This window comes from Artibeus jamaicensis, unplaced genomic scaffold (assembly GCF_021234435.1).
Source record: "Artibeus jamaicensis isolate MK-2021 breed Jamaican fruit bat unplaced genomic scaffold, CSHL_Jam_final contig_519, whole genome shotgun sequence".
NCBI lineage: Eukaryota > Metazoa > Chordata > Mammalia > Chiroptera > Phyllostomidae > Artibeus > Artibeus jamaicensis.
In genome coordinates, this window is record NW_026521871.1 from 50,050,009 (window position 1) to 50,076,954 (window position 26,946).

At 42.9% G+C, this 26,946-nt stretch overlaps 1 protein-coding gene across 3 annotated transcripts in view; it reads left to right on the top strand.

Moving 5' to 3' along the window:
• CTNNB1 (catenin beta 1) overlaps positions 1–23,210 on the top strand; it is a 37,498-nt gene extending 14,288 nt beyond the window's left edge. Inside the window, exons 2-16 of one of the 3 annotated variants that reach the window (XM_037148226.2) lie at positions 8,511–8,574; positions 9,015–9,248; positions 9,451–9,704; positions 9,832–10,070; positions 10,159–10,360; positions 11,414–11,558; positions 14,680–14,783; positions 14,863–15,201; positions 15,444–15,602; positions 16,976–17,095; positions 17,930–18,080; positions 18,159–18,280; positions 20,739–20,799; positions 21,927–22,147; positions 22,454–23,210. In XM_037148226.2, coding sequence (XP_037004121.1) covers positions 8,562–8,574; positions 9,015–9,248; positions 9,451–9,704; positions 9,832–10,070; positions 10,159–10,360; positions 11,414–11,558; positions 14,680–14,783; positions 14,863–15,201; positions 15,444–15,602; positions 16,976–17,095; positions 17,930–18,080; positions 18,159–18,280; positions 20,739–20,799; positions 21,927–22,135 — 2,352 coding nt within the window. In that variant the 5' untranslated portion in view covers positions 8,511–8,561 and the 3' untranslated portion in view covers positions 22,136–22,147; positions 22,454–23,210. Of the gene's footprint in view, positions 1–8,510; positions 8,575–9,014; positions 9,249–9,450; positions 9,705–9,831; positions 10,071–10,158; positions 10,361–11,413; positions 11,559–14,679; positions 14,784–14,862; positions 15,202–15,443; positions 15,603–16,975; positions 17,096–17,929; positions 18,081–18,158; positions 18,281–20,738; positions 20,800–21,926 lie in introns of all 3 variants that reach the window. The other 2 variants (XM_037148227.2, XM_037148225.2) reach the window with 2 other exon arrangements.
• The last annotated feature ends 3,736 nt before the right edge of the window (positions 23,211–26,946 follow it).

Genomic DNA, 26,946 nt, shown 5'->3' on the forward strand with positions numbered 1-26,946 from the left:
AAAAAATTGCAATAAGTTTGATTTTCTTACTATTAAAAAACACCGGTTATTTTTTCAAAGACTTTTTTTTTTTAAAGCAATTTGTTTTGCCTTGGGGTAAATAACTTTGCGCATTTCTTTTGCAGAAAGTCTGTTTTATAGGCCACTAATTTTTATGATTAGAAACATTTCCTTAATGCTGTCTGTCAGTGTTTGGCTAACATGTAGTGGGACTAAATGATATATTTTCTTGGACAAGTTAATATCTTAATATATTATTTCTATCCATTTGGTTCTGCAAATGTATGCAAAAAGTATGCAGCTCCTTTGCATGTTATACACAAATGTTTTTTCAGTGTACCCTTTCTCATTCTTTAATGGCTACATAGTAATCCACTACCCCCTCTCAACCAGGTTGATTTACAGTAGCCTCCTAACTGGTCTTCCTGTTTTGCTTTTGCCCTCACAATCTCCCCTTTCCCTCCCAAACTTTAAAAAGCCTAAATCACAAGCCATATTACTCCATTGGCTTCGCAGTGCACTTTGGGTTTTATTTTACATTTTTATTGATCTGGTCCCCAACTCTCTTCATCGTTCCCTAACTTGGTTACACTGGTAACCTTTTCGTACCTTTACCAAATAGCTCGTTTCTTTATTTGCACTAGTTCTCTGTATGAAATGTTCTGCCTCATCTTCACATGGCTAGTTCCTCCTCCTCCTCTGCTCAAGTGCCACTCCTCTCCTTACCCACTAGTCACTCTGTTTTCTCACCTTGTTTATTTTCTCACCTAAATTGTCTTGTTTTCATTGCTTAACTCTCTAACAATAGAATGCAGGCTTTACTAGATGTATCAAGGCTTTACTTGATTCTCCTATTCACTGTCATTGCAATGCCAGTAACAAAAGATGCTTAAATGTAGTATGACTATATATTCCACTTAATGGATCAACTGATAAGCATTTAAGCAATTTCCAGCTTCTCTGTGAATTTGAAACTGTACAGTCAGCTTGCTTGGCATGATTCTGTAAGTATTCCTGCAGAACAACTTTCTAGTATAAAAATTAATTTTTTAAAGCTAAAGGGTATTTACACTTAACTTTTAATGGATAATGCCAATTTATCCTCCAAAAAGTTTCTGCCAGTTTAACTATATCCTTATCAGCCATGAGTATCATTAATTTTTTCTCTCTTTACCATCTGATAAGCAAAAACTAAATGAGTTTAAACTCTTTGTGTATATTTATTGCTTACTCTGTACTTTTCCTTTGAAATGATAGTTTCTGTCTTGTTTTTTCTTATATTTGTCCTCAGATCTTTGTGTATATATGAATATTAGCCTTTAATATTATTTCACATCTTGTGTCCACTGTCATTTTTCAGATTTTACTATATTTGTGATATTTTGGGTTCTTACCATGGTTTTATTTCCATATATACCACTCTTGCTTGTATATACTCATTATTATATCTCATTGCTTAATTTTTTTACATGTAAATATTTGACTAATGTAGATTTAATTTTAATACAAAGTAAGGATGAAAAATTTTTTTTAGAACAGTCCCTTTCTCCCAATACCTCTAAATCAAGTAATCCTAAGTTTCACTAGTTGAAATAACACCTTTTTCATTTATTAAATTGCCACATTATATCTGGGTATTTACTGATTACTATAGTTTTCTTGTCATTTATACCCCATAATAGTATTCTTTGATTGCTGTTGCTATTGATTAGATTGTGTGTTAGGGTCTGATAGAATTGGTTCCTTCTCATACTTTTTTGAGTCTTTTTTGATTACCTTCATACCTCCATTCCAAATGTACTTTAAATTCATTTTACTCTTGAAGAAATCTAATGATACTGTTTGGAGTAAATGGAATTTATAAACTAAGTTAGACATCTTTGTATAGGACAAACATTTCTAGTCAAGATGTTTCATTATTCAATCTCCTATGTACCTTGTTTTTATTGTTGCTAATTTGAATGCAATCTTTCTGAGATTATATTTTTGTAACTATACTGTTTGTATATAGGAAAGTAGTTTACATGTAATTTAATGGTCACTTTCATTACAAATGTAGTTAAACTATGAACTGTTTTCTCTGCAGCCTTATACTATAAAATCTACTTAAAATGGGTATAAAGTATTTAGCCAGCCATCATTTTGTAAACTCATTTTGAGCAACAGGATTCTCAGTTCCAAGTGATAGAAACAGATCCTCCCACATAGCTGTATAGCTTTATAAAATAGACTTGCAGAGTTTTTAACCTTGTATGTCTGTTCCCTTTTCAAGGAGATGGAAATACTTTATCCCCATGTTTGAGACTCAAGTTTGTTAAGGTTTAGTTGATTTAACAAAAGTGCACATAAAGTAATCATGCCTTTCTTGGGTAACTTGTTTTTAAAAAATTGAAGTACAAAGATATATTTAAAAATTATATTTGGAGTTTAAAATATGTTTATCTGAAATGTTGATGTATAGCTATTGCCTTCCTTTATTTACACTGTTATTTTTGTTGTGCAGTGTGTAGAGAATAATGTCACAAACACCATATACTCATCGTTTAGCTTGACAGATATAATTGTACTGTATTTGATTTTTTTTTTTTTTTAGATTTTATTTATCTTTAGAGGGGAAGGGAAGGAGAGAGGGAGAGAAACATGATGTATGGTTGCCTTTCATGCGTCCCCTGCTGGGAATTGGCCTGCTGGGAATTGGCCTGCAGGGAACTGGTCTGCAACCCAGGCATGTGCCCTGACTGGGAATTGAACCGCGATTGTCTGGTTCGCAGGTGATTTTTTTAAACAAAAACTGCTGAAGAGTTTAAGACATTTTAAATACCTTTTCCAGCCCTATTCCCGTTGCTGCCAAGTATTAGGAAGCTAGTATGTATTTGTACTTTTACTGCATAAATAATATGAATTGTTTTGTCTTTTTAAGTGGCATAAAATTATATTTGGAAATTATAAAAATGTGCCTGTATAGACAAAGGCTACTCAGTATGTACTTTGAAGTAGCTTACCATTATAAGTTGGAGAAACAGTGTCGGCTTTTTGTAGTATGTTATTTGTTCTTAGAGTGGGTAAAGTAAAAGTTTGGGTTTTTTCCTGAAGAATCAGGACTAATTTAGGATTGTGTAACTGATCACAAAAGCATTGGTGAGACAAGTGATACAAATGTAAAGAACATTACCATAATCTAATTATTTTAAAGAGTAAATGTATATCCTCGGACATACACAGTTGGCTTAAATGTGTTATATTAGTGGTTATTCAAGGGACTTCTTCGGTATAACATTTCATATACTCCATCAAAACACAAAAGGGGGGGACTACATCAAAAATCTGGGAAGCCAAAAAGCTACATGTAGCAAAAAAAAAATTAATTTCATAACTTAGAAAAACTTTCAGGTAGGGTAGTGATATATACATTGGATGAGTGGACATTATTATTAAACGTCGTCTGAGCCCTGGCTGGTATGGCTCAGTGGATTGAGTGCTGGCCTGCGAACCAAAGGGGCTTGCTGGTTTGATGCCCAGTCAGGGCACATGCCTGGGTTGCAGGCCAGGTCCCTAGTGGGGGCCACACGAGAGGCAGCCACACATTGATGCTTCTCTTTCTCCTCTTCCCCTCTGTCTAAAAATAAATAAAATCTTCTTTAAAAAACTTAAATAAAAGTTCTCTGAGATAACAGTTGATGTTGATAAGCCCTTAGTAAACTGGCCACTACTTTAGTGCTTTCTGTGAAAATTTTATGAACTGATGCTCCGTCAGTATTTTGGAGCTGTGTCAAAAAGGCTTTAAAAGTTCTTATCCTTTTTAATCCAGTAGTTGAAGTAATTCCTGGGTGGGAGAAATGAAGATAATTATTTATGTTGTTCAGCATTGTTTGAATAGCAAATGAAATGGGGGGAGACAAACTAAATATTCAGGAAGGACATCATATGCTTTATTACAGGTGATATTTTTTATAAGCATTTTATAAGGGCCTACAACACTGGATTTGATTTTTATATTAAAAGAATGCCTAACAGTAAGTTTAAATACCAAATATATCAAAATGTCACTAACTACATACCATTATGGTAAGGATGAAGGAAAATTTTACACTAAACGTATATTTTACTTTGTGCATAGGGTAGAGAAGAGAATAAAATGAAGAAGGACATCATTTGGGGAGCATCCTAATTTTTCCTAGCTATAGACAGTTCATATTTCTAATAGCCATTTTGCTCTTACATATTAAAAGATAATGCCAAGGGCATTAATGTCGGGTGTTTTGGAGGAGCAAAAGTATCATTAGATGTGTGGGGGAGGTTGGCCAGTCCAGGAAGACTCCTCAGAACATATGCACAGCTGAGAGTAAAAGCAGAAAGGAAACTAGAGTGAGTTATGACTTAAAAGTTTTAGTGTTGAATGAAAAGTGCTAAAACAAGAAGATCTGAGGAGACTATAAATTTTTTAAATGACAAAGTATAAGTAGTGACAGTTAATAAAAATGGATATGTATGTGTTTTTAGATGTACCAAATAAATCTTACTAAGAATTTTATTTGTTTTTACTCCCTGGGGATTTATCAAAAGGTTATACTCCTGAAATAGAGTTGCATATTCTTTCTTTAAAACGGAATTAGTAGCCCTGGCTTGTATGGCTTAGTGGACTGAGCATCAGCCTATGAGCTGAAAAGTTGCTGGTTTGATTCCCAGTCAGGGCACATGCCTGGATTGTGGGCCAGGATCCCAGTGGGAGGGGGGGTGTGTGCAAGAGGCAACCAGTCAGCGTTTCTCTTGTAGGTTGATGTTTCTCTTCCTGCTTTTCTACCCCTTCCTTCCTCCCTCCCCTCCCCTCTCTAATAAAACCTTAAAACAACAGCAAAATAGAAAATTGAATAAATAATTGGCTTTGGTTCTTCCAGTATAGATTATTAGAACATCGAATTGTTAGCGTGAACTACCAGTATAAAACTGTGATTTTTATAATAGAGTTTTATTTATATAGCAAAGTTACTCCCAGTTAGTAATACTCAAACTTCTTGAAATCTAAAGTAATTAAGATAATTTTGTCCTGATGGGAACTGGAGAAGCAGCTTTACATTTGAAATTTTTATTGTGTCAAGAATTGTCACGTAGGCTCTGACAGAAGCTCCAGTGCAGAAGGTAAAGCAGGAGCTCCAGCTCTCGTGTAACTGTCGGTTGTTAATGCCGATCTTCTATAATGATGTGCTACGCAGGAAAATGTCCTTAATTTTTATGGCATGATATTAACGGTTAAGTATAGACAATGTGGGTGTTCATTATGTAGTTGTATCTACTTTCTTGCATATTTGAAAATTTTCATAATAGTAGAAAAGAAAAACATAGCTTGCTTAAGTAGTTCTATTTAAAAAGCTGGAGGAAAAATTACTCAGTGATACTTTGAATAGCTATGGTTCAGGATAAACTTACATTTAGAAATTATTATATATAAAAGATATATATATTTAAGCTCCATAGAGTTTAAATCAGAAATAGCAAGATGAATTTTGATTTTTTAAACAAAATATATAATTGAAAGAGTGGTTATTTAAATACCAGAAAGCAGAGAGGAAGGATGCCTGCATCCACTGCCTCATTAGACTGGATAAGCTGGCTGTCCCCAGCGCCCTCTCTCTGTGTCAAAGCACCACTTGGTGGTGATAAAGCTGGCAGAACACAGATCACTCTGTTACAGTCTGTGGCTAGGGACCACCCATATCAGGGAACACTGTAGTATTTCATAGTATTAAGGCCCCCCGCCCCCATCTTGATGGTACTTAGTAGGCCTTTCCCCTTTTATCTCTTAGTCATTCTTTCTGGAATGCCTGTTGGTGGGAGCTTTGATTCCCTGGGACCATCCTCTTCCTTCTCTAGTTTGAGTCTTTTTGCTCTAGTTTTTCTCAATTTCAGTTATTTGTTTATATTAAATACTACTATATTTGTATACTCTGCAAGCTTTATGAGAATAAGAAATTGAAACATTCTGTTACTTTCCCTACCCCACCCCTGTTTTTCAGCTCTGACTTTAAAAAAAGAATCATTTTTTGTTGGTTTTCCTTGACTTTTTCCTTTGTTAAAGGTTTTCCTGAAGTGTTGGGTGAGCCTTGGTTGAATGAGAGCCCCCTGGGCCCTTCGTGATGCAGGGTGTGGTAGAGGGAGCTCTGCTGAAGGCTCGTCCAGGGGAAGCCTGAGGAAGTTTTTCTGCTCGGGCAAATTCTTCCCTGGATCTCTCTGGACAGTGTATTCAATATCTTAGTGGAGAATTCTCAGTGTTTTGGTGAATTTGAATTTGCAGAGCAGTGTAGGGATGAGTTGGTACATGTTGTCGCTTCTGTAGAGCTTAATTTTCACACCTGCTGTGTACTTCCCTGGTGATAGACACTCACCCTCCCTCACTTTGCAGGGGTGAGCAAAAGTAATTTTTAATGTATTTTGCACAGATTTTAAAGTGCCATAAAATTAATAGTATTGGTAAGTCCCTAACATGTAACTGGTTATTGTAAGTTCGGAATGTAACTTCCTTTTTTCCATAAAATTGTTACAATCATGGTCACGTTGCTAGGTCAGCCCACATAAACAGATTTTACCCATTATCATGGCTAAAATGTGCTGCCTTTGTATCACTAACAAGGAAACACTATAAGAGGAAATACTATAAATATATTTTTTGGAACCAGAAGAAAGAATATCTTCTTAAACAGTTGCACAGCCTATAAATGTGACTAGTTTCTGAGCCCCATGGCATTGGCCAAAGAGGGAGCTCAGTGTAGAACATGTTGTAAGGCCCCCTGCCCAGAAATACTGGGAGGTAAAGTAGGAAACACATTTCCCGGGGAGTTGGAAAATGATTGAATAGCCAGTCACAAAGATGTGAGCTAAAACACAGCATCTGTGGACAGAACCTGAGATCCTTCCAGTGTAGTGTGTCTCAACGTGTAGTCCACAGATGTATTGCTGCATCCCAGTGTATTCATTAGAATGCTGGTTTCTGTGTCCCAGTCCAGCCCTGTGGAACCAAAACATTAAACATACAATCCTGCTGAATAAATTACAGTTGGCCCTGGAACAACACAGGTTTGAATTGCGCAGGTCCACTTATAATATACATTGGCTTTTCAGGTGACCTGTTCAGTTCAAACCTACGTTGTCCAAGGGTCGGGTGGCATTTGGGAATCTGTGTATACAGAGGGCCAACTGAAGTTATATGCAGATTGTCAGTGCTCACAGGTGGTCAGTGTCCTGTGTTGAATAACCTGGGTGTTCAGGATTCAGTTGTATTTTAAAATACAAGATTCCTATTGACAGGAATCACTTTTACCATTTTCTGTCCTTCATTCTGCCTCATATGGAAATTGCCAATTGTTTCTACTGTGGTCATTAAAACAATTGTATCCACAACTCTTGTCAGCTTTAAGTGGTGGTGAGTTTTGTGGTTGTAAAATTCTACTCCTGGAAGAGCAATTATAGGAATAATCAAATAAATGCTTCTTTACATAGGAAACCAGGATTTTAGAGTGGAGTTTCAGATTTCCTTAAACATGTTTAAATTTATACATTGATAGAAAACATTTCGCACTTATCTTTACACATTGGAAAACACCTACTGTGTTCATTTGTAATGTAAGATGAACTTGTTTAGGGACAGATTTTGTAAAAAAGGAAATTTTATTAGGAATGTTTAGAGGCTAGGAACCTTAAATTGTTCTTATTTGCAAATAGTTTTCCTGTGTGATTCATAGTTTTCCTGACTATTACACAGTAAAGCCAAAATGCAGACATAAAATTGTATGCTAAGATCTTTATACATGTGTATGAATGATTAAATTTATGTTGATCAAAGCATCATTTCAGTCAGTAATACTTGTATTTATAATCATTGCTATAAATTTGAACTTAGAAAAACTACTGAAAATCATGTTTCTAATTTGTGTTGCAAACTTTTTCATTTGGAAAGTAATTTTACTTCTTAGTTAAAAAGTCTAACTTCGGTTGTTCTGATCCAGTCATCAAAGTCTGTTTTCTTGAAGCTGTTTTAGATGGGATTGTACTATGACAGAAAACAATCAGTCCTTTGAATGAAAATTTGGTGTTAAAAAAAAATCCCATTGGATTTCTACTGTCTAAATTTAAGAGTGTGAATTTTTCAGTGAGAGAAGTTAAAATGGGAGAGACTTTTTGGAACTCGAGGAGTTGATTTTGAATAGTTTCTTTTCGCCTCTTCCTGGCTTTCATTATTAGAGCTTTTATGCTTTCTTCATCATCTTTCTATTTCTACTAAGAAGAGGTGCTTCTTAAAGAGGAGTTTTCACTTAGAGGTTCAGTGGGGTGGAGCTGTGGTTGGGGTGTCTGGGGGATGGCATGTGAGATCTGTGTTTCACTGTGTCAGACGGTAAAAGATGATTTGGGGCTTTCCGTGTATGTGTGGCTATAGTCCATGATGTTTAACAGGCCGTCCTAGTGACTTACGAGTGTTAAAATCAAATTAAATCCTGAATACTTTTGATGAACTCTTTCAGGGTATCTGAAGTACACCAAACAACCGTTTTTGAGGATCCTCTGTGTGGACAATGGCTACTCAAGGTTTGTGTCATAGGTCTTTAGTTACTGAATTGGGGCTGTGCTTCTTTGCCGATAACCCTGTCTGGCTCCCATCCCCCTTGCTTTCCTCTCTCCCTGCTTATCAGGCTACCTTTTGTTTTATTTTTTGCTCACCCCTCCTGATGGCGTGGTGAAATAGCAAACAGGCCACCAGCAGAATCGAGTCCGGGTGACTGCTCCTGGAGCCTGAATGCAGTATAGTTCTTCCCTTGGTTCAGTGAGCGACTGTTCGGTGGTCCCCTAAGAGTGGCTATTTCACCACCAAGAGAATCCTGGCTCTTACTCTGTTGTTCTTGGATATCTTTCAAATTGAACTTTATTTCTAAAAATATTCCAGTGGGTCATATTACAGATTCTTTTTTGTTGTTAAACTAAGATTACATTTCTGTTGTAGTAATGCTAATGCTGTTTTATTTTTGTAGCTGATTTGATGGAGCTGGACATGGCCATGGAGCCAGACAGAAAAGCGGCTGTTAGTCATTGGCAGCAACAGTCTTACCTGGACTCTGGAATCCATTCTGGTGCCACTACCACAGCCCCTTCTCTGAGTGGAAAAGGCAATCCTGAGGAAGAAGATGTGGATACCACCCAACAAGGCCTGTACGACTGGGACCACCAGGGGTTTTCTCAGTCCTTCACTCAAGAACAAGTAGCTGGTAAGAGCATTATTGCCTTATTGAAAGTCAGATTGCCACTTTGAGAATCAGTTATTCCTTTAAAAGCTAATGTGTAGTAACAGCTTCCAAAATGGCGTGGTAAAGAAATAGGAGTGATTGCAATGCAACTTCACTGTTCAGGATAGCAGATATTCCGGTGATGCTGAACTCTGGATAGTGAGCGTTCATTTACCTTTTCCAGACATTGATGGGCAGTATGCCATGACCCGAGCTCAGAGAGTACGCGCTGCTATGTTCCCTGAGACGTTAGATGAGGGCATGCAGATCCCATCTACACAGTTTGATGCCGCTCACCCCACCAACGTCCAGCGTTTAGCTGAACCATCACAGATGCTGAAACATGCCGTTGTAAATTTGATTAACTATCAAGATGATGCAGAACTTGCCACGCGTGCAATCCCGGAACTGACGAAACTGCTAAACGATGAGGACCAGGTTAGTGATGACATGGCTGGCTCTTTAACCAGCTTCAAAGGACATTCTCAAGGAAGCAGTCTCAAAATGTCTACCTGATATTCATATTTGAAAGCTAATTATGTCTCCTAATTCCTGTACATTATAGGTGGTGGTTAACAAGGCTGCAGTTATGGTCCATCAGCTTTCTAAAAAGGAAGCTTCCAGACACGCCATCATGCGCTCTCCTCAGATGGTGTCTGCTATTGTGCGTACCATGCAGAACACAAACGACGTGGAGACAGCTCGCTGTACTGCTGGGACCTTGCACAATCTTTCCCATCATCGTGAGGGCTTGCTGGCCATCTTTAAATCTGGGGGCATTCCTGCCCTGGTGAAGATGCTTGGGTAAGAAAATATGGTCAGGATGCTCAAAGCTAACAAGGAGAAGTGTGCAGTCACACCATTTCTGATGTGCCTCTTTTCTTCTCCCCAGTTCACCAGTGGATTCTGTGTTGTTTTATGCCATCACAACACTCCACAACCTTTTACTGCATCAAGAAGGAGCTAAAATGGCAGTGCGTTTAGCTGGCGGGCTGCAGAAAATGGTTGCCTTGCTCAACAAAACAAATGTTAAATTCTTGGCAATTACAACAGACTGCCTTCAGATCTTAGCTTACGGCAATCAAGAAAGCAAGGTAAAAGAATTGTTCTGATGTTGTGTTGTGGAGGCTTAGGGGCCCCCAATGTCATGTTTTTCTGTGGCAGATTGTATACTTCATCCTTAGTATGCATCAGAAAAGTTAAAGCCTCTTTATTTCTTTACGTAATTGAGTGTCTGTATGTAAAGCACTGAGCGAGGCAATAGGGATATAGTGGGCCATCTTCCCTTGGAGCTTTCATTCTTGGAAGGGAAGTAGACACCGAAATAATAGTCAAATTACTATTTACGTCAAATGTGAGGAGGTGGGTAGGGGCTTTGACAACACGAGTGAACCTCACCCTGTTTTGAGGGTTCAGGAAGACCTCTTAGAGGAACGATAGTTGAGTTTAGCTTTTTTAGCTTTTATGGATCAGAGAGGTTGATGATGTGAGGATCATGGTGAGGAAATAGCATCTTTGAAGATCCCACTGAGGGAGGGACCTGATGAGTTTAGAAAATTTAAAAAATACAAAGAGTAAGGGAGAGGAAGAGGTTGAGCTGAGACTGCAGAGCAATCCGAAATTTTCAGTGACATCATTGAAGTAAGATTTGTTTTTAGGAAATTGGAGTAGAGTTGGCAGGTGGGATTATGCAGGGAAGTAACAGGTGAGAAGGGATGGTTTTAGTGTGGTATCCTTTTGTAAGGTAATGATTAGGAAAAGCAAAGAGCCAAATCTTGAGTTTCAAGTACCTATTCTGGTACAAATTTCCAAGTCAGTTTTCATATAACTTTCATATCTTGGCATTACTATTGCATACCAACATTATTTTTCCCCCTTTTTGCTATGATTTATGAGAAGAAAATTGGGCCAGGGTTGTTTATTCTTGGGAGTACTGGGATGCCTGGATTTGAGTGGAATGCTATAGGAGGAAGTGTTAAATAGGGCCCCCGTGTGAGAGTCTCAGTGGTGGGGTCCAGGAAAACATTCAAGTCAATGGCAGGCTGGCTGCCATTTTTGTATAATAAAATAGGTTGGTAATATAATACGGCTCTTCTCAGGCATTTGATCCACATTCCACATTTAACAATGCATTCATGTCTTTCTAGCTGATAATTTTGGCTAGTGGCGGACCTCAAGCTTTAGTAAATATAATGAGGACCTACACTTACGAGAAACTACTGTGGACCACAAGCAGAGTACTGAAGGTGCTGTCTGTCTGTTCTAGCAACAAACCGGCTATTGTAGAAGCTGGTAAGTATTTGTTCTGTTCTGAGTTCTCATGTGTACAGCAGTTGTGGTTCCAGTCAGATGACCTTTCTTAGGAAGAGGGTAATAGAACCTGATGTTAATGGACTGAAAGTAGATGGTCCTTATACAGCTTGTAGCCAAGATCACATTTAGACTTAACACATGTTCTGCTTCATACCTGCATTGGTGCTCCTTCGGCCTAGTTTAAGCAGAGTTCTTACTAACCTTGGCATGATAAAGTGTGCTTTTAATTTTGATTTTGGGCAAATCTTATTTGCTTTGCTAATAGACTTATGAATACATAGGAGACATTAAAATATAGTTGAGTGTAGCCAAGTCGTCTTTTCTTGATTAGTCAGCAGATGCTCATGAGCAGTGTGTTGCACATGAGCAATGAGGTATTCTGTATTCTTAGTGAACGTGTGGTCTAAGATGAAAAACAGTTTTTTCTGTTCCCTTTAAGTTCTTTGAATGAAGCAGCTTGTTTTATGTGCATATTGGTGGCAGAGGAAAGGAATAGGTGGTCTACACCAAGGCCTCTTGCTTTTCTTCATGAAAATACAGTTACTCTTCAGCTACCCAGCATCTTTTTCCTTTTGGTAACCCACCTAACAGCATCTGCCTAGACCGAAATCTAGCTTCAAATGAAAATTGGAAGAGGAAAGATGTAAAGGCATTCGATAGAAAATACAGGAAATAAAGTGTAGGGTTGGTAACACCCATTTTCCCGCTCGTTGAGAGTAATTTTGTTAGAGAATCTGTGGGTGAGAAAGGTGTTAGGATCGCTCAGGACAGCTGTTGGCAGTGCAGTAGTCGGCTTGGAGGGGGTGGACAGGTGTGTCCAGGTTCACATGAGCAGTGGGGTATGGATTCTGCCCACTTCTCCAGAAATGCCTTGAGTGCTTGTGAGAGCTTGTTAAAAGGTTTTCTAGACTGACTTCATCAGAATCCCCAGCGTGTTGAAATGGCAGAGGAGGTCAGTAGGGAACTGGAAATATATGGAATTGGAGGCCTAGGAATCTTTTTGAGAAGCTCCCCTGATTATTCTGATATTCTAGTTTATTCTGAAAATATTTAGTACCTGTGTTTCAGGCACTGTAATAAGCGCAAGTTCCATTCTTTAATAAAACATACATGTCCCAGTATTCTTAACTGTCTAGTGAGGGTAATAAAACATGCGGTGATTACAAACTGGAATATGTGTTATGAGAGAAACAGACAGCAAACAGGGATACAGCATTAATGGGGAAAGAGAGTGGAGAAAAGGGCTTCCCTGAAAAGGGGTGTTACATGGGATTACAGAGTGAGAAGGCCCTAGTTTATCTACATGAGAAGTAGGGATTGAGAGAAAAGGTAGAGGATGTTGACTTGTAAGTGCTGAAGGGTCTGCGTAGCTGCAGTTTAGTAAGGGGATGAGCAGCAAGGGTGAGGTTGTGGAGCTGGGCAGGCCTTCCTCAGCCCTGTAGGTGTTTGTTCATGCTTTATTTCAGCTTGGAAACCAGAGGTGTAGAATGTGGAGGTCAGTTTGGAATTCTCAAGTGGGAGTTTAATGGGTTCCTTAGAGTTATGCTAAAGAACTTGGAGTTACCCGACAGACTGTCTAAGAAGCTATAGGTGGTTTTTGAGCAGTGGAGGAGCATCACAGTGAGTGTTCAGAATGTTAATACTACGTTCTAGGTCTAGGAATGAAGTAGTTTGGTATTAAAAATAGAGAGCAAAGGATGAATGTTTGAGACTCCTGAAAGAATCAATAGAATTTGACAATGTAGAGGCTAAAGGTGCAACCAGAAGTGGTTTGTGGAGGGGAGAACATGAATCTCATGAAGCTAAATGCGACTACCAGAATGGATTTTGACTTTGGGGAACAAAACCATCTAAGTAGCTGGCATACTTGGTGACTAGAAGGTCAGTAGGTAGCTGGAAATGTTTGGTGCTGAAGAAATACAGGGTAAGACTGGGCTGTAGATCGGGGGTTGCCTTCTTAGTTATGGGGGAAGGCCTCAGTGAGATGGGGACTTTCACCCTAGAGCTGTGTGTTCTTCAAGTCTCCGTGGGCTGTTCTGATGGGCGCCTGGGGTTGAGACCCACTCTCAGAGTTAATAGTTGTCGAGGAGGGCAGAAATCTCTGAGGGAGAGAAGGCAGAACGGAAAAGTTATTTAACATAAACCGAGTGTCAGCTTCGTGCAGGGCACTGATCAGTATAGCTGGGGCTACTATGAGAAAGGGACCAGATGGGGATGGTCTTTGTCTTGTCGGTACGGTAGACTTAATTCTCATTGTGATAAATACTATGAGGGAAAAGGACAAGGTGCCATGAGAATTACGGCAAATAGATCTAACAGAGTTTGTGGAGATAAAACAAGCAGGAAAAGATGGACAAGGAGAAAGGCAGAGCATCTCTCAGCTGCATTCAGAAGTGATTTCAGTACGAGGGGCCAGTAGGTGGGGAATTCAGCTTCCATCCAGACACCTGCCAGTGTAAATGTGCTTCAGTAGGGCCCTAGATGGCGGAAGGCTGTGTGCCTCTGGAGCACGTGTTTTGGAGTCAGTGCCTTCCATATAGTCCCTGGCAGCAGCGTTCCAGTGCGTTCTTTTTGGATTGCTCTTCCCCAGTTCACGTGGCTCCTTCCGGTCTTTGGTCAGATGTCATCTTCACATTGAGGTTACCTGATTTCCCTGCTTAAAACTGTAGCCCCTTCCCTTGTCTTCTGTTACATTTTCCTGTAGCACTTAATACCATCTGACACAGTATATAGTTTTATTTTACTGTAGAGTTGTTTGCCTCCAACTAGACCACGAGCCCTGTGAAGGTAGGGATTTTAGAATATTTTGCTTACTAGTGTAGCACTAACAAACAGTATTGGACGTATATGTTTGAAGTGATTGAGTAGGTGAAAGAAAATGAGTAACAGGTATGCAGGGGTGAGTAGGTGATAGTAATGAAGGCTTTTTCCACATAGGGAAGGGGCAACAGATGCTTGACAGATGTAGAAATGAACTGGCAAAGAATGGGAAACTGGGCACTATATAGGAAATAAAGGATTTAAGTGGAAGGGATAAGCTTAGTGCTGATAGGAATTGGTAGCTAATGGTCATTGCCTTAGATCCTGTTTAATGTTCTAGGTGGGATGCAAGCTTTAGGACTTCACCTGACGGACCCAAGTCAGCGTCTTGTTCAGAACTGTCTTTGGACTCTTAGGAATCTTTCAGATGCTGCAACTAAACAGGTAAATTCTGAGTAAACCACTGGCTTGGTGATAAGAGTTGAGATGAGTATATATTGAGGATCTGTTTTTATTTCCATAGGAAGGAATGGAAGGTCTTCTTGGGACCCTTGTTCAGTTGTTGGGCTCAGATGATATAAATGTGGTCACCTGTGCAGCTGGAATTCTTTCTAATCTCACCTGCAATAATTATAAGAACAAGATGATGGTGTGCCAAGTGGGTGGTATAGAGGCTCTTGTACGTACTGTCCTTCGTGCTGGTGACAGGGAGGACATCACTGAGCCTGCCATCTGTGCTCTTCGTCATCTGACCAGCCGACACCAGGAAGCAGAGATGGCCCAGAATGCTGTTCGCCTTCACTATGGACTGCCAGTTGTGGTTAAACTCCTACACCCACCATCCCATTGGCCTCTGATAAAGGTAAATCGTCGAAGTAGATGGTGGCAGAATTCAAAATGAGCCACTTCTAGCTATTGGACGGCTGCTGCTAGGCATAGGGATTAATAAGCAGCAAGAATGGCTGGGAGGGGGTGGGGTTCTGAAGTCTTTGTGTACTCAGTGCTACTTCTCAAGAGATGCCAGTAATTCTGATGTGGGAAGTTTAGGCCAAGAAAGTGATTTTGTTGAGTTGTACGCCAGTTCTTTATTCTTCTTATCTACAGGCCACCGTTGGATTGATTCGAAATCTTGCCCTTTGTCCAGCAAACCATGCACCTTTGCGTGAGCAGGGTGCCATTCCACGTCTAGTTCAGTTGTTGGTTCGCGCACATCAGGATACCCAGCGTCGTACATCTATGGGCGGAACACAGCAGCAGTTTGTGGTAGGCAAACCTTAATAATGACACCTGACTATTTAAAAGGAATGCATAAATCCATAGGGTCCTGAATTCTTTGGTCACTGGTTCCCTCCGTTGTTTCCTGCCTGAAGGGCTGCTTGCCAATGGCTAAAAAACTGGCTCTGGCTGCAGAGAAGATAATGTGGCTCCCAGTGAGGCTTCCTTTTGACATCTCCTTAGTGTCTTCACATCATCAGTCTTATAAAGGGAGAGTGAGGTCAGGTGTTTCCTAATGTTTTCTCATGTAATCCGTATAGATGGTCACTTAAGAAGTAACAAGAGTTGTCATTTGAACCAAGTCTGTCTGGTTTCAGAACTTATTACCCATGATAGCACGAGGTCTACCTATAACTATTTAACATACCTTTTGCTGTCTCTTCCAGGAGTTGTTTAAACTATATCCATGGGCCTAAAATTACCAACAAATTTCAAAAATGAATAGTAGCATATCTGGAACCTTTACCTATACTCTCAGCTTAAAGCTAGCTTTATTGTAAGTAGAGACATTTCTGAACCCTTAGAATTCAAGACTCAGATCTTCAGAGAGAGCTCTCCTTTTAATTGGGTTACTTTGGAAGACACAGGGGCCTCACTGGAACAAACATGGGGAACCCCTTATTGCTAGGTGTGCACTCAGGGCCTGGGCTTTCTCAGTTCATTGCTTTTGGCATTGACTTGTGTCCATGAGGTAGCTTAATAAAATGCAGAGGGTACCTGTTATTTTTAAGTCTCTTTAGAAAGGAGATTTTGTGTCCTTAGAGACGTCAGTTGTTTCGAAAGTAGCAGAATCATAAGCTTTTTTAAAAACTTAGAAACAGTGAAAACATGTATTTTGCAAAAGCTGACCCCCCTCTCTTATACAGATTATCAGTCGAATAGTCTGGAGAAGGTGAGGAGTGGACTTTTCTGCTGGCAGCTCAGTAGGAGTTTAGTAGTTGGTGATAAAGCTTCACAAAGCTGCCACCAACTATACACAGGTGTCCAAAAATGGAGTATGTGAAAGAGAACGTTGACATGGTCTGACCACTGTTCTGCCATCTATGTGTACCTTTTTTATTTTCCTTTTACCTGGAGTGGTTGGTGCCCTCACTGTGAGAAAGTTCTCTCTGGTATGTAGAGGAATAGGGAAGCACTGTGGTGGGGGACAGGGGCAGTGCATGTGGACTGAGGCTGCCATGAGCGCCCCTCTGTGACATTCAGCTTAATGGGATCCTCCTCCATTCCTGAACTAATTTCAAATTCGAGAAACTTTGGGCGTATAATGTGAATAATTAGTCTAGTAATTACCACTCAGAAAGCCTTTCCAGTGTACAACTTCAGGAAAGAGAATACCCTATTTGTTAACCATGCTTTTGTAGGAGGGGGTCCGCATGGAAGAGATAGTCGAAGGCTGCACCGGAGCCCTTCACATCCTAGCTCGAGATGTTCACAACAGAATTGTCATCAGAGGACTAAATACCATTCCATTGTTTGTGCAGGTACGTTGGTTCTAAATGAGGTGTTCTAGATTGTATATGCCCATAGTATTGTAGGGTTTTAATGATAAGCAGATTTTTAGGAAATTAGGGACCACAACAAGGGCATCAACATTTAATTTTCATCTGTCACGATTTATAAAATGACAGCACTTTGCCCGTGACTGCCTGCCAAAGTATGAAAAATAGAATTTCAAGGTGCTTTATGCAGAATACATTCAGTTTTATGAAAAGTCTCTTTATTGGCAGGGGTGGGGGAGCAGGAGGAGAAACATTGGGACTAGAGGCCTCAAGGAGCAGGAGGAGACTTTGGACCCTACTCTTTGGGGTACTCACTCAGTTTTGGAGGAGAGCTGGTCCGGACTGCCAGGGCCCAGGCCTCCAGCCACCCCTGGGTTTTCCAAGGGTTACGCTCAATGGCAACGGAAAGTAATGTAGGGAATGCATTCTTGTGCTGCATAACGATGTTTCTGTCAACAGCTGAAAAATGGCTGTCACTTAGCGATGTCGTAGCACAGCACATTACTCCATGTTTGTGGTGATGCCGGTGGAAACACGCCCACGTTTACAATTGTGTTACAATTGCCCACAGTACTCGGGAGTGACGTGCTTACAGGCTTGTGGCCTAGGAGCAGTGGGCTGTGTGTCGCACTCCTAGGTATGCGTGGTAGGCTGGACCAGGCATTTCTGAAACTTGTTCCCGTTGTTAGGCAGGGCATGACTGTGATTTAATGCAAGTGGTACGAATGCCACTTCCACTGAATCGGGAACGTTGGCATCACAGTGGGGTGCTTGCTGCGCTTTCATTTAACTAGGCTTTCGTGTGTTTCCCCTTAGCTGCTGTATTCTCCCATCGAAAACATCCAAAGAGTAGCTGCAGGGGTCCTCTGTGAACTTGCGCAGGACAAGGAGGCTGCCGAGGCCATCGAGGCTGAGGGGGCCACAGCCCCCCTGACGGAGCTGCTTCACTCGAGGAACGAAGGCGTGGGTAAGTCAGAGGGACCGGAGCCAGGGCCCGCGGCGAGCCTTGGCTTTTCCTCACAGCCTTGATTTCGTCTTCTCCCAGCGACGTACGCAGCCGCTGTTCTGTTCCGAATGTCTGAGGACAAGCCGCAGGATTACAAGAAACGGCTGTCAGTCGAGCTGACCAGTTCTCTCTTCAGAACGGAGCCAATGGCCTGGAATGAGGTGGGCAGTGTGAGAGTGTGAGCGTGTGTGTGGTGGCTTGCCCTCAGAACGCCAGGTGGGGGTTCATTTTGTGATAACACGGCCTTGGTTGGACAGTCATTCTCATGAGCAACGACTGTACAGGAGAATTCCAGCTTTACACACTGCTTAACCTTAGGATTCATAAAAGAGGGAGATGAACAGTTACCAGAGTGAGGGATATTTTTCAAAAGGGTGTGACGAAAGAGGCAGTCTATTAAACAGTTGTAGGTCATTTTATTGATACTTTTTAAAAATACTTTTATCTATTTTTCTACTTGAGTTTCTTTTAAGTATATTTTATTGATTATACTATTACAGTTGTCCCATTTTTTTCCTCTCCTTTATTCCCCCCACCCTTCAGCCCATTGCCCACCACCATCCGTCCCTCACTCCCCTCAGTTCATGTCCATGGGTCGTACATATAAAGTCTTTGGCTTCTACATTTCCTGTACTATTCTTAACCTCCCCCTATTTTGTACCTAGTGTTTATGCTACTTATTCCCTGTATTTTTCCCCCATTCTCCCCCTACCTCCTCCCCACTGATACCCCTCCATGTGATCTCCATTTCCGTGATTCTGTTCCTGTTCTAGTTGTTTGCCTAGTTTATTTTGTTTCTGGTTTTTTTTTAGGTTTGGTTGTTGACAGTTGTGGGTTTGTTGTCATTTTACTGTTCGCATTTTTTATCATTTTCTTAGATAAGTCCCTTTAACATTTCATGCAATAAAGACTTGGTGACAACGAACTTTTTAACTTGATCTTATCTGGGAAGCACTTTGTCTGCCGTTCTATTCTAAATGATAGCTTTGCTGGATAGAGTAATCTTGGATGGAGGTCCTTGCCTTTCATGACTTCAAATACTTTCCAGCCCCTTCTTGCCTGTAAGGTTTCTTTTGAGAAATCTACTCACAATCTTATGGGAACTCCTTTGTAGGTAACCGTCTCCTATTCTCTTGCTGCTTTTAAGATTCTCTCCTTATCTTTCATCTTGGCTAATGTAATTACGAGGTGCCTTGGTATGTGCTTCCTTGGGTGCAACTTACTTTAGGGCTCTCTGGGCTTCCTGGAAGTCTATTTCCTTGACCAGATTAGGGAAGTTTTCCTTCATTATTTGTTCAAATAAGTTTTCAGTTTCTTGCTGTTACTTTTCTTTAGGCACCCCCATGGTTCGAATGTTGGAACATTTAAAGTTGTCCTGGAGGTTCCTAACCCTCTCTTCATTTCTTTGGAATTCTTGTTTCTTCATCCTGTTCCTGCTGAATGTTTATTTCTTCCTTCCGTTCCAAATGGATTTGAGTCCCAGGTTCCTTCCCCTCACTGTTGGTTCCCTGGGTTTTTTCTTCGTTTCACTCTGCATGGCCGCCACTTCTTCCTCTGTTTGGTCCGTGCTCGGTGGTCTCGGTGAGCGTCCTGATTCCTGGTGTCTGAACTCTGCGTGGTGGTGCTGTGTGTGGTCGAGGGGCCAGGCAGGGACAGTGCGGCTTGCTCGGCTCTTGCCTGGCCCTCAGTCACTTTCCCTGCTACTCACAAGCAAATTGGGCCCTTCTGGTGCTAATTCCTTGGTGGGTGGGTTTGTGTATGTTTTAGGACCCCATGCATGGGTCTCTCCAGCGAACTCGACTGCGAGGCTGGGACCCTCACAGATTTTATAAAGCTGGAGATTTTGAGGCTTTATTTTTCTATGCTGGAGCCCTGGGTTGCTCCCCAGTTGTGTCTCCCCCCCCCCCCGCTTGTCTGCACATGAATGTGGGACCCTGGGGTCCGCTGCCTTGCCATCACGCATCTCTGCCCCTCTTGCTAGTTCAGATGAATGTTTTTCCAAGTTCTCTACTTGAATTTCTATAAATTTTTGTATTTTTCCTCAGTACAGAGTTACTCACTGAAACATTTGACCATTTAATTACGGTACATAGCAATATACAACGTGTTTTACCTAAAGCCTACATATATAGTTAGTTGGGGGGAAAAGGGCCCAATAGTGAGTAATGTGTTAGTTGGGTTTTGAACAGGCAGTCTTAATATGTTCGAATTGAGCTCTGAACTTCCCCACCTGCCCCCTTCCTCAACAGTGAATTACAATCTCTGTGTAGGCTAAAAATCCTTCCCCGCCGGGCCTGTTGTCGGCAGGTGCAGGAGGTGGGACTCCGTCTATTTTGAGCACTGTCACATCTCCAGTACCTAGAACAGGGCCTGACACAGAGAAGTAATACATACTCATTAAAAGGATACTTTAGTGGATTTTTAAAATCCTGCCTCAGTGGAAGAACATATGTCTCCTAGTGACCAGTGCTCAGCCTGTGAGGGTGGAGTTTCAAGTATGTGTCTATACTTTCGGATTTTGAAGTAAATCTGTATGGAGTATCTCAGTGATGGTTGGCAGAGTGTACTTTATGTTGGGAATTTTCACTTTGTTTCCTTGCCTTGTACCTGTTTATGTAGACTGCTGATCTTGGACTTGATATTGGCGCCCAGGGAGAGCCACTTGGATATCGCCAGGATGGTATGTGTCTCATATTTCTCCATTAACTCTAGATCCAGAGCTTTATCAGAAGAGCTACTTTGCTTGTCTAGAAAGTAGTGGCAGCAATTAAAGTCAGTTCTCAAGTTCCAGAGTCAGCAACAGTATCTTGAATGGAGCACAGGGAATTCTGAGCCACACATGAGCAGACCACAGGATGTTACAAGTCACCTGGCTTTTTATTTATTTATTTTTTTCTGCCAGAGAAGCCACAATACCTGGGTCTACAACCCACCCAGGAAGTGAGAGTTTGGGAAGCTTATATTCCCAAGTCATATCTGGGGTGGGCATTTACATAGTTGTATTATCAAGGTTCTCTGAAAAACTAGCTGAAATCTTGGTAATGTAGTGGAGATGGGTCATGGAGTGACCCTCCAAAGCCCAGAGCTTCTTACCTGGACAGACATACAGATGTCAGCTCTTAAGGTGAGACATGTAAATGTTTCGGTAAAAAAGTTTTTTCTCAGTATTTCTGTGGCTGTCACCTAGACTTTCCAACAGCCAGATTAATCTGCTAGACTTCCTGTTACTGCCTACATCTCCTACCCATGACGTTTGTAAAAATATTTTTATTTTTAGAAGGAGGAGGAGGGAGAGAGAGAGAAACATCGATGTGAGGGAGAAACATCAGTTGGTTGCCTTGTGTATGTGCCCCAACTGGGGGCCAAATCTGCAACCCAGGCATATGCCCTGTCTGGGAATCGAACTGGTGGCCCTTAGGTTTGCAGGACAATGCCCAAGCCACTGGGCCACCCCAGCTAGGGCCTGCCTCTGCCTTCGTGATGCTTGAGTGGTCATACACAAGAGGTTGCTCCTGTTTGTCCTGAGGAACTTGGTCTCTGCCTGGGTATATGCAGAGTGTTCAGGGTAAACCGAGGGTGTGACTAGAATCTGCATGTCTGTATTTTGTGGAAACATTTTTGTAGCCTCATGGGTGGCCTGGCCTTGGGAAATTACTTGGCTGAAGAAGGTTAGAAGTTGGAGAGGCTAGAAAGCAGTGCTTTCTGACAAGTACGCGTCATTCAGTGCCCCAACCTCAGTGTTAACTTTGTCTTTCTCCTTCTCCTCTCCCCTGCTGGCCCATCTCATCTCTACCCTGACCCTTCTAGATCCCAGCTATCGTTCTTTTCACTCCGGTGGGTATGGCCAGGATGCCTTGGGTATGGACCCCATGATGGAGCACGAGATGGGTGGCCACCACCCTGGTGCTGACTATCCAGTTGACGGGCTGCCAGATCTGGGGCACGCCCAGGACCTCATGGATGGGCTGCCTCCAGGGGACAGCAATCAGCTGGCCTGGTTTGATACTGACCTGTAAATCATCCTTTAGGTAAGAAGTTTAAAAAGCCAGTTTGGGTAAAATACTTTTACTCTGCCTACAGAACTTCAGAAAGACTTGGTTGGTAGGGTGGGAGTGGCTTAGGCCTATTTGTAAATCTGCCACGAAAACAGATCTGTACTTTGAAAGGAGATGTCTTAGAACATTTAAATGTTCTCAGATTTCTGGTTGTCACGTTGTCATGTGTGGAAGTTATTAACTTTTAATGTTTTTTGCCACAGCTTTTGCAACTGAATACTCAAACGAATAACATTTGCTGTTTTAAACATTAATAGCAGCCTTTCTCTCTTTACACAGCTGTATTGTCTGAACTTGCATTGTGATTGGCCTGTAGAGTTGCTGAGAGGGCTCGAGGGGTGGGCTGGTATCTCAGAAAGTGCCTGACACACTAACCAAGTTGAGTTTCCTATGGGAACAATTGAAGTAAACTTTTTGTTCTGGTCCTTTTTGGTCGAGGAGTAACAATACAAATGGATTTTGGGAGTGACTCAAGAAGTGAAGAATGCACAAGAATGGATCACAAGATGGAATTTATCAAACTCTAGCCTTGCTTGTTAAAAATTTTTTTTAATATCTGTAATGGTACTGACTTTGCTTGCTTTGAAGTAGCTCTTTAATTTTTTTTGCAGTAACTGTTAGTTTTTTAAGTCTTGTAGTGTTAAGTTATAGTGAATACTGCTACAGCAATTTCTAATTTTTAAGAATTGAGTAATGGTGTAGAACACTAATTCATAATCACTCTAATTGTAATCTGAATAAAGTGTAACATTGTGTAGCCCTTTTGTATAAAATAGACAAATAGAAATGGTCCGATTAGTTTCCTTTTTAATATGCTTAAAATAAGCAGGTGGATCTATTTCATGTTTTGATTGAAAACTCTATTTGGGACATGTGGGTGGGGTGAATCAGTAAGAGGTGTTCCTTGGAGCCTTGTTCTGGACAGTTGACCAGCTGCCTTTTATCCCAAAGTTGTTGTGACCTGCTGTGATACGATGCTTCAAGAGAAAATGCAGTTAGAAAAAATGGTTCCGAATTAAACTTTTAATTCATTGGATTGTGTCACCTTATTTTCCTTATTAGTAAGTGGAGCGGGAAGGTAGTTAGCATGTTCACCTACCTGGTGAGCTGTAAATAACAGAGCCTTACCTTCAGATGGGATTGTTAGCCGATTTTCTCTGGCTCTTGCCCCTGGACTAAATGGCACCAGAAATTGTTTCAGCCACGAACACTGATTCTGAGCTTGTACAAGAGGGAGAGACGTTTTTGTCTCCACCTGAAGGACTCCTTAGGCCTGGCCTCCTGCTGTGCTCAGGTTTTACTCTTACCCACGTGACCTCAGGCTGCCATAGGTAAAGGCATCTTAAGTCTTCAGGCTACATAGCAAAACTGAAAGCCAAATAGAAAACCCACCCCAAACTTAGTACATTAAGGCAGTAATGAAGAATGATCTACCTGGGTTAGGACCTGAAGCATCTTCACGCAAGTGTGACTCATTTGGAAAGGGGATTCCTTCAGCTCCACTTTGAACTGGTAATTAAAATGGTTTAACCGTAGATCTTTATCTGCACAGAACCAGACCCAGAATGGGCCTCTTCCGCGGTGGCAGCCAGGGGAGCCTGTCATCCAGGTGGGAGGCCGGACAGGCCTCCTCCCTGAGGGCGGAGTCAGCAGACCGGTGGAGGCTTGTGTTTCAGCCTTTAGAGAGTTTTGTGCTTAGGGAGGGCTACTTCTGGTTTACAAGATAAAATTCAAATTAATGCAAAAAAATCTGTGACCAGCAAACTAACCATTTTAAATAAAAGCAATGTCAGTATTAATGACTTCTCCTTTGCAGTCTGTAGGGGTCAGAAACGATAGCTTTACACAGTAGTACACAGAAGGAAGTCATAAATGCACACTGTAGGGCTTCATTGATCCAGAAAAGGGCAAACTATTTTAAGGAAATGATGGATGGTGAAACTGAAAAGCAAGGAAGTGACTAGATTACTACAAAAATCAGGAAGGTGGTGACCTGGGGATGGAGGAGCAAAGGACATTGGATTCCTCAGTAGTGACTCCCTCCACCCCCTCCCTGGGGGGCGGGGAGGAACTAAGCTCCTTCACAGTGAAATAGATGTTCAGACAGGAGGCTTTGGCAGTGAAAGATCTTGAGATAGATAAGCTTTTAATTCTTGTTTTGGTTACCGTAGTAAAAACAAGATCTCAGTTATGCTGTTTGGTTTAATAAGCAAAGAGCTGAGTCGGTGCACTGCAGTCACTTTGTTCTAGCAGGTGAGAGTGGAGCCAGCTGCCTTTCCTGCAGGTGCCTGAGTAAATCACTCCCAAAAGCATACAGGTGTGGGTGGGGCTGAGAAGGCAGAGCTTTCTCTCTGGCCACGCCTACTGGGAGATCTGTGTAGTGTCCACCCTTTCCCCCACCCCAACCACAAGGAGCTTGAGGGGGCAGTAGGCCTCCCCGACCACCTCCACAGCAGCCTCCAGCCTTCCAGGTCCCACCAGCACACCCCCGTCTCCCCGACCTAGTTCCAGACTGTGGCTTCCTGCTCTTTGCTCCCACACTTCCCTCCTCCTCCGCCCCACTGAAGCTTGAGGCTGATGGGCCTCCTACCTGAACCCCTGCGTGTCCATCCATGTACCAGGGATTCATGTCTACATCCTACTTTGCTGCAGCTGGGGGTGGGGGGGGCTTGGCCTCAAGTGGAGGCTGAAGAGACCGGGTTCTTCTCCTGTGACTCCCCTGGGGCAAAAGCCTGAGCCACCACAGGTTGCAGTCTGCTGTGCGTTCACAGTTGGCCTGGGAACTGCTTGGTGAAGAGGGAAACGTCAGGAGCTGGCCAGGGACAAAGGCCCCCCAGACAACATGTGCTGTTGCTGCATCAAGCAGACCCACCTCCTTCTTGCCCGACAAGTCAGTTCCCCTCAGACCACCTGTAGCCAGCCAGTCAGTCACCAAAATTGTCCTTCACAGGGACAGCTCACTGGGCACCTACCTTTCAGGCTGGAAGTCATGGCAAGGTCCTGAGGCTTTGGGCCTGTTGTGAGTGGAGGGAAAGGAAGTGACCCTCCACTATCCTGCCCCCCCAGTGCTCTTGGCTGCTGCCTCTGCCTTCCAACTTCAGCTTCAGGGACACCATGCACATCCCTGGGAGGCTCAGCCAATTGGAGAGCAAACAGCCGAAGCTCAGAGGGGCCAGGTGGGAAGGGCCTCAGTCTGGACCCCTTACCACTGTCAGAAGCCTGAGCTCTGACGGACACTAGGGGCCAGCTCTTTCCTCAGAGCTGGAGCTGCCTGGGAAGCCAACTGCGAGAGAGTGGGCCACCCTCAGCCCCCACCTCCAGCCCAGCACACCAGAGCTGCCGCTCCCAGCACACAGAGCTCTGTGTGTGGTGTGCTTGTGGAAATGACAGAAGGGGTCCTGGGAGGATGTGGCCCATGGCAAGGCTCAAGGCCTGGCATGGGCAAGCTTTAGTGTCCTGGCACCCTGGGCTGAGCCCCCTTGGCAGGGCAGTAGCCCTGCCTGGGGCCTTCATTTCTTTGCCCCTCGCCCACTCTGGCCTCCTCAAACACGCAGGGTTGTGGGGCTTCAGGCCAGGAACAGCTCAGCAAAGAGGCTTGGGGACGTTCAGGCCCACCTGTTGTACTTTCAACACCAAAGACGCTCCCTGCTCGGTGGTAAGGGGAAATCTCCCAATGCTCCGGGATACCTTCGCCGAGGACGCCAGGGACCTTTTCTGGGAGAAAGCAGACCTCGGGCTGCCTCATCAGCTAACCACCCTCCCAACCCCCGAGGAGCACAAGCAGATCCGGCCAGGCCGGGGCCACATGGGTGCACAGCCCCGCAGGACGTGACACGCGGTGGCCTCGCTGTGGGCAGTAAGTAGGCTGTGCAGAATCAAATGAAGCTGCCTGCTGGCCAGGTGGGTCACCGTCTTACACCTCAACTATTTACAGCTCCAGCTCTGGATACCCCACTGGGGGACTCACGGGGCTGTGGAGTCGGTGCTCAGGTCGGCCAAGCAAGTGGACTGGCCAAGCCTCAACTTTCTCTTCCCTGAGATGAAGCCCAGAAATCTGCCTGCTTTGGGGGTTGGGAGGGGAGGGGGTTAAATAAAGAAACTGACACACATGCCTTCCATAGAGTTGCGCACCAAGCTGCTGTTTTCACTATAAAGTCCAATGGGATTTGGCAAGCAACCCAGATCACTGGCCAAGTGGGGCTCTTGGTGATAGCAAGACAGCTTCCCGTGATGCCACAGATGGGTTCCTGCATGCCCGTGTGGCCGCCACTTTCGCCTATCCCACCCATTCTGCATGGGACAGTCCCGTCTAGGGTTGGGGCAGTGTTCAATAGGGGCAAGTCTGAGAAGCACAACCCACGGCGGGCAGAGGGCTGATGGCTACTGAGTTGGCCGAGGCCTTTCCCCCTGCAGATGGGGACACCAAGGCCCCAGAGACAAGGGACAGCCTCACCTTGCTGGCCTGGTCTGAGCTGTCCATGACCCAAACTACTGGCCGGTCCAGGTTCCTCAGTACATCGTCCAATACCTCTGCATTGTCTACCAAATATTCTCATGGGTCCCACTCACGGGAAGGCTCTAGGGGCACATACTGAGGGGACATCGGAGGAAGCTGAATAGGTGTCAGGGATACAGGGGTGATGGGGAGTGAGTCCACCTTGATTCCATCTACCCATTGAGACGGGCAGACCTTGGAGGAAGCCAGTGTCCTTGGGGCGTTTGTGCTTTTTTGGGCAAACTCTTAGCTACCTGTGCCAGTTAGTGGGTTCTTG